General features: G+C 39.4%; 1 protein-coding gene across 1 annotated transcript in view; it reads left to right on the forward strand.

The window, feature by feature from the left end:
- Positions 1–16,948, forward strand: part of LOC145997438 (coiled-coil domain-containing protein 6-like) — a 42,603-nt gene that overhangs the window by 14,406 nt on the left and 11,249 nt on the right. The window contains exons 4-7 of the mRNA XM_083134477.1: positions 2,268–2,425; positions 7,540–7,675; positions 12,473–12,600; positions 16,630–16,796. Of these exons, the coding sequence (XP_082990603.1) occupies positions 2,268–2,425; positions 7,540–7,675; positions 12,473–12,600; positions 16,630–16,796 (589 nt within the window). The remainder of the gene's footprint in view (positions 1–2,267; positions 2,426–7,539; positions 7,676–12,472; positions 12,601–16,629; positions 16,797–16,948) is intronic.

Genomic DNA, 16,948 nt, shown 5'->3' on the forward strand with positions numbered 1-16,948 from the left:
TTGTGGAAATGTTTGTTGAATGTGTTAATAAAACTATAATAATTTCAGTAACTTTTCTTCCAGTGAAAATAAACATTCTGGATGTTCTCCATAATTGTAACTTAAAATATTAACATAAATATTTTTACAGTCTTTGTAGCAGAATCTTGTAGATTTTTTTGATGATAGTTTGAAAAAATATCAGCTAATTTGTTTATTTATTAATGATAATGGCACTATTTATGGTTTAAAGTGATTAGTATTTTGTATATTATTCTACACAAAATGTTTACTATTTTTGCCTATAAAAATTATTGAATTTTAAATCAAGAGAAATGTGTATTTGCATTTCCTTTCGTATGAGCTTCACCCCATCAGTACATATATTTTGTTTCCTTTCTTTAAGTCTAATAGACACTATTAAATGATTACGAGATTAATGTACTGATTAAATCAGTCCACGTTGATAGTATATAATCTAAGTGGAATAATAAATCTCTGGTTTATTGAAACAATTTTTTGGCACGTGCAAACGAATCCGTAATTTAGAAATCGTGAGTTACAAACACTGTTCATGGGCACATGCTACAAGCCTGCTCAGAGTTGGAATACTAAGTTAAGGCTCGGCTGGACATTTGACCAATTCGAATTTCTTCTCTTTTCGATAAACCAATATGATATTCCAAGATCTGAAAAGTTACAAATGCTTAGAACTCCTTCAAGAGCATTCATGTGACTCTGTGTGGTTGGCTTTCCCTGTTGTCCACATATTATCAATACTTTAATACTTTCGTAGCCACAAAAGTACATGTAAACGTTCACAAACATTTAAACCTTAATGCAATTAAAAACAATAATTTTCAGATTGAATCATTTTGTTATTTACATGGAGTAGGACCACTTTTTCGTGGAATGTCCCCTTTGTATTCTCTCTATGTCATAAGTTTAAACTGTACTAAAGAGGTATTGTAGAGTTTGTTTTAAATCATTGGTATAGGAGAATAGATCAGATATTTAAAAATATGCTGTATTTTTGGCAAGTAGTACAGTAAAAACTGCATATCCCGGAACCTCTATAAGAAGGAAACCTGTAAATGCGGAAAAAAGTCCCCAGAACAGACCGATTTTATACCTGAAAATGACCTGCTTGAGGCGGAAACATCCTTAACGTGGAAACGGAACACCATTTAAAGACCAACAAGCTGTTTTTATTCTCAGTAAGGAGTAAATTTTGTCCTTTATATTTTTCGCTCGCAAGAAAACCATGCAATACTGTAAGTGGAACACGCCTCTGTTGCCACTCGCTTATCGGTAACATTGTCAATATGAAAGAATGCGCTACAATACTCACAGCTGTTACGATTCCGTTTCTTTCTTTCATCTCTTACCCTCTTTCTCCACCTTTCTTTGTCTATTTCTCCTCTGTTCTTTCGTCATCTTTCTATTATTCTTGTTATCTCTCTTTGTTTCTTCTTTTCTTCACTTTTATCTCAATCTTTCTTCACGTCTCTTATTCCATCTTTCAATCTTTCTCCTTCCCTCTATGCACATCGTGCTACGATGCCAGGGGTCCCGGGTTCGAATCCTGGCATGGATGTTTGTGCGTGTCTATTTTACTTCGCTTTTTGTGCCACTTTTGGTTAATTTGCGAAAATGGGGATGAGTGATGATATGATGAAGTTGATGAATGTATTGCATTTTTATTCATGTACGTACATACATTAGTACTCTACATTATAAGTAATGCGAAATATAAATCTGTCTTTTCTATTATTTCCTGCAGCGCTCTATACTGTATTTAAAGTCAACCCTGTATAAGAAGAAAAACTGTTAAGACGGAAAATTTTGCTCGGAACCATCATGTTCCGGGATAGACAGGTTTTACTGTATTTGGAAAAATGTGTTTGACAAGGTAATATTCCAGGATTGTTAAAGATCCAGAAATTGTAATTAAATTCAATTCAGGTCTGCGAGATAATATCAGCAAGTGTAAATAGGTTCTGGCCCGTGAAGAACCATTTTATTTTTAAAGTATTTCAAATCGGTCCTGGAACTTTTATTTTTCTCGAATGGATTAAAATATGGTCCAACTTTGATATTTAAATGAAACAATATGCAACTTGTACCAAATGTAAATTGCGCCGGGGAAAAAAGTTAGGGAACACAATAGAACCCATTACAAGTTATGCCTTCCTGGACCTTAAACAACCCTGTAATATTCTCTCACTCTGAAATTTGGGATTTTTAAAAATCAAAATATGGGCTAAATATTTGAAATTTATTTTCAGAATGCTGCAGATAAAACTAGATCAGCCAGTATCCGACCCAGCGTCTCCAAGAGACATTAACAACGGCGACACGGCTGCCAACCTGAGCACTCACATCCAGACCCTTCGGAGCGAGGTTGCTCGTCTCAAGAACCAGCTGGCAATCGCACAGCAAGAACGTAAGTGCAGTTCAACTGATTTTCTTATTTCCATTTCATGTGATGTTTTTTTTTCTTTAAGATTACGAGATATTGAAGACGGGTTGAAAATGGTCAGGTTTGGTGCAACAATATGACAAGCCATACCTGGTAAATTTTTCAGTTGAGTTATATTTGAATTTTTGAAAAATTCCAGGATTTGTATTATTTTTTTAATGTTTGTCAGGCTTCTTAATTTTTTAAATTGCTATTTTATCTCTTCTCTGGCTCAACGAAAGTATGTTTTAAGTGTTAACTTTTCTCAAATTTAATTACTTAAGTGAAATTTAGAAAATTTCGCATTTCCGCATTGCATAATTTAATGGTTAAATCCTATTAATTTCGAAGATCCACTGTACGGTGTTTGAACCGGAGATGGTACCGTGTCACTGCATTGTTTGTTCCCGGGCGGTGGTAGTTGCGATTTCTCCTGTCCTGGTTTGCATCGTCTGCTTCCTGTTGTCAGGTGGCGTTGCCAGTTGGGGGGCTGGGCTGTGCTGCTCAGCATGGTGCCATTCCTGTTCCCCGCGTGGCTGGAGGGGGGTGAATATGTGCACTGCCTCTTTTTTTTCTTTTTCAGGTCTGAGATCTTTCTGAGGACAGGGTGCCAAGTCAGGTGTGACTGTCCATTGTCCAGGTTCAGTGGTTGTTTTTATTGGATGACAGCATGGGTTTCTTTGACAGTGTTTTCTATAACAGAGCCGGTTGGGTGAAGTATGGATATGGAGGTGATCTGGCAAACCACATCTGGCAAATTTGCCAAGGCCCTCAAACCTTTCACCATCCGAGTGGCACACAAACCCATATCCCAAATCGGAAGAGCACTACCCAACTTCAAGAGATACTACCTACCAAAACTTACATCCCCTGGTGTCTACAAGACCACATGCCAATGCCACAACACCTACATTGGCAGAACCATCCGCACTGTCGAAGAACGGATTAACGAATATGTAAAAGATGCCAAAAATGACACACCAAAATCGGGCGCCTCTCAACACCTCCACTCCACTAACCACACCATCACCTCCATATCCATACTTCACCCAACCGGCTCTGTCATAGAAAAGTCTGCCAAGTTTCATTGCAGTATCTTCAATAGGTATGAGGGAAAAGACATTTTGCAATTTAGAAACTCACAAACTCAGACCAACCATAAATCACCAACAGTTCAAATAACGCAACACCAAAAAAAATGTACATAAAGCAACTTTCTAAACGCGGCACTTTGTCAGTATAACACAAGATCAGTATACTTTCCTCTGAACTACTACTTCTTTTTCTTCTTTGCCGGCACTGAAAATCGTGATTAAATAAAAGGTTGTTGTTTCTTCAATAGCAAAACATATGTTTCATCAACAAAAAAACATATTATTCCATTCAACACAGGTTACTTCAGTTAGAGATGTTCGTGGGCGTAATATTACTCCGAACACAGGGAAGGGGTTAGGCTTATAATCTGTGTCTGTTTCTAAATCCTGTAAATGCAGTGTGTTCCAAAATAGTGTTTACACTCTTTGAACACTAATAACAGCAAGTATGAATTTATATGGTGTTGCATACCTTAAAGTTAGAGATGCTCAAAATGACTGTCATTGCCTGCAACACTGAAATTTCCACAGGAAAGGAAACACAGGTGGTCTCAATTGCATGAAATGTCATCCAGTGTCCGTGACTTTGTGGCGTACATGTTCTTCACTGTTCCCCACAGGTAGAAATGGAACGATGTCAAATCGCGAGATGTGGGTGGATATTCGACACTTTTTTACGTTGCTTGAAAGAAAAGTTACTCACCTCTTGCTTTTTGTGTACACCAATGCCTACCATCTGGCAGGCTTTCATGGAACTAAAAACAACAGAATAGAAATTTTAGCTTCAGATACAATAAGTCCAGTCTAGTCATCTTTACTGGTACGTCTGTTATTAACTTTCAAAGAGTCAGTGTTGCTACACGTCTGGAAAGCAGGGAATTTTGCAGATCTTCTGGAATTTACATGCATTTTGGGGTTTGCAAGAGAAAAAGTTGCAAAATGAACAAGCAGTCCACCTCCACTTCTGGATTCGGTTCTTGTGATTTCCATTTCCAAAAATGATTCAATTTAGAAACTTGTTTCTTTCGTTCTTATGATTCTCAGTCTTGTGCAAAATTATGGTTCCTTTTCTCAGTCATGTGCAAAATTATGGTTCTTTCGAATTTCTGTAATAATTTTCACTTTGATATTCTTTCTAATATCTAGTATTATAAAAGTAAGACTTGCAGTCCAGATATCTGATTGATAACTAAAGTACATTGACAATATATGATCATAATTATCGGAATGGTTGGTGAAAATGAGGTTATAGTCTATTATTTTATAGATCTTTGTCTTGTTGGCATTTCCTATAGAATTCCTACATGCAACAAAAATTTCTCCACATGTTGTGTACTTATAAATGTAAGCAAAAAAGCAACATTTTCTAAGACACTATAAATCTGCCAGAAAATGAAAAATGGTTTATGAACTTTTTCTGTTGTTTTTATATTGTGGAGATCTGTTAATGGTGAAATAATGTACCTCTGTTATCTTCACTTGAAGGCTAGATGCAAATGATTGTAGCACCCAATACATTTGATGCAGATTGTAATTTTACACATTACTCTTCAAATTTTCACGTGTTATTGTGTGTAGAATGAAATTTACTTTTAAAAAAAAATAGAGAAAAGGTTGTGAAAATGAATATTCATAATAGTTAACGGATTATATACTTAATTGAAAAACACAAGGTTCAAAAGCAAAAATCATGATGATAAACATGTCTAATAGATATTCTCAAAAATATTTTAAAATATCCTGAAGTCAATACGGGGAAGTGAAAGGGCATGCGCCTTTTTATCTTTTTAATTTGAAATGGTTCTTTTAAGACAGAAAGTTTTTTATTGTGGTATTAAACAGTCATGGGGGATGGGAGTTTTAATAGTTTTAGCAAATTTTCCAAATTCTTCCTTCACCAAAGTCATACCGTATCCATTTTCCTTGGCTTTTGAAGTGATTTGACATGGCTATGGAGTATTTCAGATAGCCAAAAAAAAAGAACCTGAGGAAGGGAACAGTAGTTTCCCGAAACGTTGTTCGGGAAAAAATAGATACTCACCTAAACGTAAGTACATGAAGTTTTGTATTTTTGAGAATACGTATTAATCTGAAAAGTGAGTAATTCTCACAACATAAGTTAGGAATAAACATGTCTGGAAAGAAAATCATTTTTGGATTGGAAAACCTGGAAATGTCAGGGAATTTCATAATCAAAAAATCGTAGCAACCCTGGGAGTGTAAACATTATTTCTGGACACATTGTATAACTTGACTGCAAATACAACCTTAGTGACAATGAAGTTCGACCAGTCACAAATATAGGAGTGTGTTGTGAAAGAAGGAGGAGACATGCATATGCGGAACATATTTTATTCAGCAGGCTACATGGAACAAAGGAAAACATAAATTTCCGCTGCAACGCAGCAATGTATAGTGTCCACACAAAATAAAACATTTTCGTCCATCTACACGTGACATTGAAGTTCGACCACTGTTAGAGGGGATCCTGTTTAACATGGTGTGACGCCGCCCCGTCGGCGAATAACTGTGGCAATGCGTCGGGGCATGCTGCGGACGAGTCATTCAAGGTATTCCACATCGATGTGGTGCCATTCCTCGTGCAGGCAGGTGATAAGAGCAGCCACTGTCGTGGGTCCCCTCTGTTGCACACGTCGCTTAAGAACACGCCACACATTCTCAATGGGCGAGAGTTCGGGACTTGATGGTGGCCATGGCAGAGTTCGCATGTGATGGCGAGTCAACCATTCTGTATGAGGCCTGGCATTGTCGTGTTGAAAGATGAGACGCCGCCTGTGGAACAGGTGCCTTCGCACTGTGGGAAGATGCCACTCCAGTATGCGTGTATAGGCGTGTGCATTCACAATGCCCTCACAGACGTGTAGTGGGCCAACCCCAGATGCCGTCATGCATCTCCATACCATCACTGACGCAGGTTTCTGTACCCGACATGCATAACATTTGGCTTCATTCTGTTCCTCCTTCCGACAAATGGCTGTTTTCCATATTTTCCCGTACACAACATTGAAAATGGATTCGTCCGTCCACAAAACCCTGTTCCACTGCCGAAATGTCAATCCCCAGTACATTCGTGCCCACCGTAGTGGATTGCCTTTGTTCAACATGGAAAGGAAGGGTTTACGTTTCGCCTTGTACACTCGGTAACCGCATCGCTGTAGGTAACTGCGAATGGTTCTGTTTGACACTTCAATGTGAAAGCGTTCTCGAGTCCACAGTCGTAATTCGGCCACAGAAACATGATTGTTGGTCTGGATATAGTGCCTAAATATCCGTAGGTCACGCACGCTTAGCAGGCGTTTTCGACCGGGGGCCTTACCTGGCTCTGTAGTACCCGTATTTTGGTGGTGTTTGATGATGCAGTGGACGGTTGACTTGGGTAAGTTCAGTTGGCACCCTATTTCCCATTCACTGAGTCCATCCCGTTGCAACTCCACCACTCTTCTCCTTACGGTGTTGTCAATAGGTTTGCCCCTGGCCATGGTGATGATGCACTGCGGTTCCTCGGTGCACAGCACGCGCTTATATACGGCGGACTCCCTTATCGTGTCCGTGACGTCATGCTTCCGTCGAATGAGCCTCTATCTGGAATTTTCCGTATGGGTCTGGTGCCTGGTCGAAGTTCAATGTCACGCGTATTGTTCCCCGTTTTCGTTCTTTACGTGACCTTGGGTGCAACATGTTGGGATCACGATTCTTGCCTGCTCACACGCCTCCTCTTACACACATGCGTCACTTCTGCGGGTCACCCATTCCACCGCCTATGCCTCTGTGCATTTAATCACGTATTCCTTTCTGGTCGAACTTCATTGTCACCAAGGTTGTATTAGCAGACAAGCTAAGAAAACCAATTTCTTAAAGTGGACACAGGAATATGGTAGATGCATGTTTTATTATGCATATAGATTATGTAGATTGTAAAGATTATGAATGTAAAAGCATGTGGTGGAAATGCCCGTTACTCTACACAGTCTTTAATACTTCCAGACACGGAGAAGATGCAGAGATACGTAATGGAGGAAAAGCAAATACGAGAAGAGAATCTCAGATTACAGAGGAAGTTGCAGCTGGAAGTAGAAAGGCGAGAAGCGCTGTGTCGGCATCTTTCAGAGTCTGAATCCAGGTATGTACCAACATTTACAAATGTCTTCATTTCATCTCTCATACTGTGGGACACGAAAATGGGAACCTCAAGGTCAATCATCTCCTTGCTCTCCTTCTTTGCCTCTTGCCTGGTCGCATTTGTAGCTTCATCTCAACACGAACGGGTGCAGTTTTTCAATGTCAGTGATTCGATAAATGGGCTGGTACTGTTACCATGAGTGACTAATAGTGCTGGATACAATGCAGATATCCCTCTTACCACCTCAATAAATCAATTTCATTGATTGGTTTGGTATTTTAATTGATTTCATTTATTTTACTTCGCTTTTTGTGCCACTTTTGGCTAATTTGAGTGATGATATTGATGAATGAACACTCACAAACATCCATGCCCAGACCGGGATTAGAACCTGGGACCCCTGGCATCGTAGCACGATGTGCTAACCACTCCACTACCGGGGCCGGCATTTGGTGTTTTTAAGTCCACTTTATGCACAGTAAGGCTAGTTGGGACTGGACCTACAGTTTAAAGTGCTTAAAGTGGGATCCGAACCATTATAAGCCTCCATCGGGCATCGAACCTGAGACCCCTTGATTACAAGGCGACGATGCAACCACTGTACCATTGGGGAAGCCTCAATAAACAAATTATGAGTATCATTTGCTGATAATCCAGAAATTGCAAAAAATATTAATTCAAATAAGTTCAAAAGCTAACTAGAGACACACGTGGCATGAGCAGAAAACGTCTGCTCACAGCATTACATTAAAAGGGTCACAGAGAACGCTGAAGGGATTGAAGCCCATTCCCATACTACACAGAAACATCTACAAGGGGGAAGGATATAACCAGATTAGATGGGTCTGTTAAGGAGTGCGGAGTTCTAGTTTGTATGATCGTGGTGAGATTGCGACTTAATTTAGCAGAAAAATAGTCCTCTCCTCAGTATTGTAAAGATCTTATTCATTCATTAAGAGTTTCTGTTGTTTTCTGACATTTGATTAAAAATAAAGTGTAAAAAGGTATCTAGCATTATTTTAATCTGAAGGGGAGAGAGTCAACCCAACATGGCATCAGCAGCCTGGGTATGTGCGACTGCTAAGCTCACATTTTCGTGTCCCACAGTATAGTATTGTTAAGTGTCGGTAATGGAACCTAGGTTTTGTGACCGCACTACCACAAATGTGGTAGTGACAATAACGCCTTTGGGTATTTCTTAATTGAAGGGGTCAAATTGCATGTACCAGCCACTCTTGATAAAACTTTAAGAAGAAATAAAACATTGGTGGGATATGACACCGTGATTGTTTTCATTTACATAATGCCGACCATGTTTTATTGTAAAGCTATTTCTATTTAGCTTTAAGAACTCTTGTGACCATTTCTAGGAGGGAGAGTCCGAAAATAAGTTCCCCTGGCGACTGTGGACAGAGATGGGAAGGAAAAGCAAAATACGTAAATGAGAAAAGGAATATCATACTTACTTTATTTTTCCACATAGGAACCCCGGACATTCAGACATTTGTCATACCGCTTGATAAGCTTCAAAAAACCCACTTGGAAAAAATGAGTGTCATGTATACGGAAGAAGTGTTGCACGAACTGTGTCGCCTCAGCATTGCTTCCAAAGCGCCTTCCTTCGAGAGCCTTCTTCAAAGCCGGAAACAGATGGAAGTCACTCAGCGTGAGTAAGGCGAATGGGTAAGGTGCTCCCAACCAAGGGTTGCAAGATGGTGTTGCGTAGCCCTCGGCGAGTGCGGTTTCGCATTGTCATCCAACAACAGCACGCCAGATGTGAGAAGGCCAGGCTGCCTACGCCGAATAGCCTGCTTCAATTTGGACAGGGTGTGACAGTAACGTGCAGCGTTGATGGTTCCTTGTTCCAAAAAGTCCAGCAACAAAACACCACGGGCATCCCAAAAAAGTGAGAGAAGCACCTTACCTGCCGAGGGAGTTGTCTTGAACTTCTTCCGGACAGGAAATGACGGATGTGTCCACTCCATTGATGCAGCCTTCGATTCGGGTGTGCCATGGTGGACCCACGTTTCATTCCCCGTCACAATCCGAAAGAGAAACTCTTTTCCTTCCCGGTGATAACGCATGAGATGCTCCAAACTGCAAAAGATGCTCCATATCTGCCGGATCCTGACTGAGAGGCACCTCCCCTCATTTGCACGCACTACGCTCACGTCATCTGTTGGATCGCGGTCGTACTTCACCCACTGGTGTATGGGTGTGTTGTGTTCTAACACGGCCTGGTTTCCCCCATTGTTGTACGATTTCCCTGGCAAAACTGGGTGGACTTATTTTCAGACTTTCCCTCGTACATGCAAAAAAGTTACAATTTGAAGGCTGACGTGTGTGAAAGAGGTAAACAAAATACATAGTTCCAGCACAATGTGACGGCACTTAACACGTCGTTTCTTCAAAAGCGTGGATCATGTGACTGTTCTATCTCTTTTTTGTTCATTTATATGAATATGATAGTATGACTTCTGATTGGGATTGGGTTTATTTTACTTGCCTTTTCTGCCACTTTTGGCTAATTGCTAAGATGAGGATGAATGATGATACGATGAAATTGATGAAGGGACACTCACAAAGAACAGCCATGCCCAAGCCATGATTCAAACCCAAGACCCCTTTCATCATAGTGCAGTCTGTAAACCACTCTACCATGAACAAGTGTTCTTGGGTTACCAGCCAGGTTAAAGTGGAGTTAGCTTCCAACGTTTTGAGCGGATACATTGCTCTCATTCTCATGTTCGGCTTCTCTGGGTTGTGGAGAATCGCCCCAGCAGGATTGTCCGTGCTTAGTCTCTGCTGAGATGAAACTGGCTTGTTGATCACCCTGTTGATATCTCTAATGTGGTATCCATTCTGCTGTAGATTAATTCTGAGATGAGTGATTTCTGATGGTAGATTATCCTGGTCCTTAACGGCTATCGAATCACCTTGCCAGGAAAGCTACAATTCCTATTCACTCTACCATGGTTTCTTCAAATAGGAATTTTTCCAGACATGTTTATCATATTGATTTTTGCTTTTGAACCTTGTGTTTTTCAATTAAATATACAAGTCCGTTAACCTGAGCATGGGTGTCCTTTGTGAGTGTCGTCCCTTCATCGATTCCATTCTCATCATACAATTAGCCAAATTTGGCAGAAAGTAGCCACTAAATCAAATCAAACCAAACGTAAATTTATCTTCTAAGAACACAATTCTTTGAGAAAAAAAAAAACCTCTATCTACAGTAAATAGTTCTATGCATTATTGTCTGTGCAGTACTGCACACTTCGAAAGTTTCTATTTGAAAACCTCGAATCCTGAGAAACACTAATGGTGGAAGTAGCTACAATAAAGCAGTCAAGGACGTGTGACCCCCATTAAAAAACAAAAATCAGGGTCACCTCCTTGCAGCCAACAATATACATGGTGACCCAAAAGTTTAGTCTCATAATAGAGAGGTGAATGAACTGACCGCTCTAGCGAAGTCTTTAACACAGCATGCCAGAGGTCCCTTCATAAATTTAGTCATATCATCACTCATCCTTTTCATTGCAATTAGTGGCATAGTGGTAACGTTGGCTTGTAATCAAGAGGTCCTTGGTTCGATACCCACAGTTGTTCGGATCCCACTTTAAACTCTAGATCCATGTTCCATTTCTGTTCTTTCACTTTTCCCCACGAGACTGGCTACCGCACCAAAGACCCGGGTTCGAATTTTGGGGCATGTGATCTGGACCAGGAAATTTCCCAATCATTTCTGTTTGTGCACCACTCTGAGACCCACCCATCCTGATATCAATGGGTACCTGGGGCCAACCCTGGAGGTTAAAGGCAGCTGGGCATAATACTGATCACTAGGGGCATGCATATTTCGTTTTTGACAAAAAAAAAAAAACGAATTTTGAAAAAACACATTGTAGTGTTAATTTTTCATGTTTTTGAAAGGTGTGAGATGCATTTTGTGACCATGTTTTGTCACGAAATAATGCGAAATGAACTGCAAAATGCGAAATTAACTCTTAAACACGAAATTCAGGGTTTATTCACCGACGTGACGCCCTGTGAGGTCTGAATTATCCTGAGAGTTATGCAATTCCCGGAAAATTGATTAATTGTGCTGTTAATATTGGAGAAGCAAAAATGGACTCCTTTACACAGAAATAAACTTAATACTCTGATAACTACATAAATGTGCTATTAGAAGTGAAATGTTAATTCTGTGGAATAAGTGTAGTTTTTTAATTAAATTTAGGATTATATTTACAATTTTAAAACCAAAATGTCTTTTTATATACCACTTTTCACCGCTATAACACCGATATTTTATTTTATTTACCGCTTTTGAACCCGAAATTGACTGTTTTTGTACCGAAATTTTGCTTTTTTATTTAGCAAACATATGTGCCTCTACTGATCACATCATCTCGATATTGCAGAGATCAAGAATATGTGGAGCTCTACCTCCACATTACTCCATATGCCTTCATGGCCTGTGTGCACGTGCACAGGGGGTACCTTTACCTTACCTTACCTATGAAACTGGGTGTTTGGGACACCCTGTATAGACCTGGCAATGAAAGTGTCCGATGTAGAATGGCTTTGGTCCATCTCAAAATGAGGTTTAAATTTGAGACGGACCAAAGCGATTCTGGTGCAGAAATCAGGATTTCTTGTTTTATTTCTTAATCATGCTAATGGCACTTGTCTTGAACATGGTTCCCATTGAACTGGATGTACTAGAAAAGTGTAGGCAACTTGCCATTCAAGATAATTGCATTAATTATTTTTATTTTGTTGTTTTTGCAGCTTGGAGATGGAAGAAGAACGTCACTACAATGAAATAGCCATGTCGGGAGGGAACGTTCGGCCAAGAACAGTGTCAAGTCCCATTCCATATAACCCTTCGCCTAGCTCCTCAAGGCCCCTCAGTCCAGGTAAATATGTGAATGTGTTGGTCATGGGCACATGCCTGTTTTTTCCCCCAATGGAATCACCAATCATTGCAGTGCACATGGTACTCATAAATTACGTAGTGTTTCTCCTGCCTCTCTATATTCAAGGTGTCTCAGGTTTGATACCCACTGGAGCACATTGAGAACTGATTCATGGGGCATGCATATTTAATTTTTTGACACAAGATCAAAATGTAAATTTAAGTATTGCTAGGTTGTAATTAAATTGGTGAGTATTAACCCCCCCTTTTTTTTCAAATTTTTCAGTTTTTTTTGACAATTTCTATCCCTAAGCAAATAAAGAAACCATTACAAAAATGTACTGAATGTCATGTTCCAATTTTGGTGTCATAAAAGGACGACATAATGGATATAGTCATAAACATCACATATTTGAAATGCATGAAATTAATACGTAGAAATTTTTCAGCGAAAAATGCATGCTCGACCAGGACTCGAACGTGGGTCTCTGACATACCGTGCCATTGCTCTACCACTGAGCTACTGAGCTGGCCTGACCTCGCCTAATATTTCGCTGCCGCTGTTTTACATCAAAGTCTACTGTATTTCAAAGGCAACAGATCCTGTTGCAGTAACACTGAAAGAGACAATTCCACGCAAGTAAAACAGCGACAGCGAAAAATCAGGCTAGGTCAGGGTGGCTCAGTAGCTCAGTGGTAGAGTAATGGCACGATATGCCAGAGACCCACGTTTGAGTCCTAGTCGAGCCTGCATTTTTCGCTGAAAAATTTCTACGTAGTACATCTCCTGTGTGTGCCTAATCTCCAGTGAGATATAATGTTTATTTCTTTTTCAACAGACTTTATCAATGTTCTGGGAATTTTGCATAACTTAAGAAATTGCAGGAAGTGATGGTGGGAATAAACTAGAAATTTATTCTGCATTTTGTATACAATTTTGTATTTTTTCATGGAAATATGGTTAGAAAATGCACATTGCACCTTTTCAGTTTGCCTAAAATGAACATTTAATTGTGTACTTGGACACTCTGTAAAAAAAAAAAAAAGATATGTACAGGGTGTCTACCAGCCTGGGAATCATGGAAAATTCAGGGAATTTACTTTTTCTGGAAATGTCAGGGAAATTTACTGTGGTTGACAAGCAAGAAGTCTTAAATTTGTTTCAGACAAACTATGCTTCAGTTTGATATGCTGTGTATTACTGTTAGTTACAGTAAATATTGCATAAGTTACAGTAGATATTGCATACTGTATTAGGTACTGTGGGAAAAGGCATCATGTTTTGAACTATTTTCATGTAGAAATATATTACAGTAAGTAGCTGTTGTAATTTCCTATTTTCATTTGCAATTTCGGCTGTTTTTCTTACATGTTGAAATTCATAAATTGCCTTTATGGCTTTGGTGTAGAAAATTTTCGTTCTAGATCTGGAAAGACTAAGGGATTTTTTTTTTTTAATTTTATACACCCTGTATGTGTCTCGTAATTAGGTGCATGCATGAAGACAACAGTGGGAAACGTTTTTTTTTGTTCTAATGGACCAGGGTGTCTACCAAAATAACAGATCCAAAATTATTGACTTTTTCTTGACCCCCCACCCCCTCCCCCAACACTGTTTTTAACATGTTTTTTAATCCCCCCCTACGTACGTATAGTTGGAAATTAAGAAAATGGATATTTTTATTCAATGAAAAACCCCTACCTCAAGGCCTGTTAATGTGAACACATTAACAAGAGATTTAGACTTGCTTTAATTATTAACGCATCTAAAAATTAATGCTTCAGACTTCATCCTGGATGGGGAATAGCCACATTACTCTATTTAATATTTATACAAAACTTCGCACAAGAATCTAATTCTTAAGAAACAGAGTGAACAAAAATTTTAACCACAACTCAATACAATTTTAGATTTCCAAATATTCAAATTTATCAAATCCCAGTACATGTATATAACAATGTAAAGTATACTGTAAAAAGAATAGCAAGAATTCTTGACCACAAGCATAATTTCTTAACTTTTTTCTCGACTGGTAGACACCCTGTGGACAGCTACTAAGGAAAGAGTAATATGTGCAACAATGAACAAATATTATGGCTGAGCCAATATCAGTCATCATCATCCTTCGCCGTTTCCTGCCTCTGGCTGGGTCGGCATAGAAGTCAAGCCTCTCCATTTTTTCCTGGTCTTCCACCACTCCTCTCTTTCCACCGACATCTTGGTCTCTCCCTTGGCCTTATTCCCACTCCTTGTGCATTGTAAGCTCTTACTGGCAGTCTTTCTGCATCCATCCTCTTCATGTGTCCGAACCATCTCATCTGTGCCTGATCTATTCTGTCCTGAAGCTTCACCACACCCACTGTGTGTCGGATCTCCTCATTCCTTCTTCTATCCCTTCTAGTCTTCCCCAATATACTCCTTAAAAATTTCATCTCCACTGCCTGCATCTTTACTTGTCTTTCTGTCATTGTCCAAGTCTCTGCCATGTATGTAATTATGGGCACATAGTATGTGTTGAATATTACCTTCTTGCATTTCATAGGTACATCCCTGTTCCATATTAATCTTCGAACGCTTTGATATAGTCCACCACCCATTTGTCCTCTTCTGTTTACCTCCTCATCTATTCTTCAACTACCCTCAACTCGTCCATGTTTATTCTTGGATCCTTTCTGCCTCTGTTTCTTGTTGTTATTAGCACCTCACTCTTTTCTGCACTGAATTTCATTCGTGCTCTTGTGATTTCCTCATTCCAACTATCAAACTGTCTGTGTACTTCTTCTTCCCTGTTCCCCCATATTACTGACTCATCAGCGAACAACAGGGCCTTCATCTCTTCCTCTCCTATCTTCTTCACCACCTCCTCGTTAATTGCATCCATTGTAATTATGAAGAGTAGTGGGGAAAGAGCACTTCCCTGTTTTAGTCCACTACTTATACTGAACCAGTTCGTTCTTCCTGTCTTCACACTCTGGTTGGCCTTGTACATGGTCTGCACTCTACACACTATATCTTCCTCAACTCCTTTCTTAGAGCCTTCCAAAGCTTGGTCCTGTTCTTGCTATTATATGCCTTTTCTATATCTAGGAATGCCATAATCAAATCATTTCCATACTCATAGTGCCTTTCCTGCATTTGCCTTCTGGTGAATATCAGATCTACTGTTGATCTGGCTCTTTTAAATTCATACTGTTCCTCTCTCATGTTCAGCTCTTGTTACTTCCCTTATTCTTTTCTCTAATATTTTCTCATACACCTTTGCTGAGTGGTACATAAGTGTTATTCCTCTGTAGTTATTACATTCCTTTCTGTCATCCTTCTTGGTTATGGGAAATATTAGTCCCTTTGCCCAAACTCTTGGCACACTGTTTTCAACTCTCTGTACAGCCACTTCACACCAATCACTCCTGCTCCTAGTATCATTTCCACTGGCACTTCATCTACTCCAGGTGCTCTACCTCTCTTCATTCTCTTCAGTGCTTCCTCCACTTCTTTCCATGTGAGATTCACTTTTTCCTTCCTCTTTTATTTTTCACTTCTTCATGTTTATTTCCTTTTTTCACATTCAGCAATTTCTTGAAATGATTTCTCCACATTCAGCTTATTTCTTCATCCTCTTCTACAACGTTTCCCCTTTCATCCCTTAGCTTACAGCTGTCTCCAATTTCTCTTCTCTCTCCATAATCCATACAATACTTTCTTGTTCCCATCTCCATCTTCTTCTAGCACTTTGTCCCATTCTTCTTTCCTCCTTTAAAGTTTTACTTTAAAATATTCAAGAATTTCACCAGATTACCGGTATATTAACTGTCATTCTAGCACAGATTTTATTTTTTCTCACTAAAAACTTTAAATTTTGCATTATTTCCATAATATTTAGATACTGGAAAAGTATTGGATACCACCGATACTTCCGATACATTGGTATCAGCTCAACCGTAATTTCAATTCTAAAATATAATTGTAAGATTGTGTAATACTTAATGCTAATTACATGATTGTGTTTATAAACTCTTTTCTTTCATGTAGGCCTGAGCTACGGCAACTCTCGTGATGCTTTTAGTCCTCCAAGCCCCATGGGGCGCTGCCATGCATGTGGGCAACCGACTTATCACCAAGCGGTTCAAGGTGCTCCTGCCACAACAAATGCTCCAGGATATCTTCCTTCGTCGTCTCCTCCGGCGCCACCGCACCCAGTAAGTACAGCTTTTTTTTCTTTTTTTATGTACAGGAGAACCTGGATTTTATGTTTTTTGGGGCCAAGCTGAAAGAACGTAAAATGTGAAAAAATGTAAAATCAAGGAAAATTTTATAACATTTGCTATGTTGAGACCATCAAGAGAGAATG

Source organism: Lepisma saccharinum, chromosome 13 (genome assembly GCF_977018435.1).
Source record: "Lepisma saccharinum chromosome 13, izLepSacc3.1, whole genome shotgun sequence".
Taxonomy (NCBI): Eukaryota; Metazoa; Arthropoda; class Insecta; order Zygentoma; family Lepismatidae; genus Lepisma; species Lepisma saccharinum.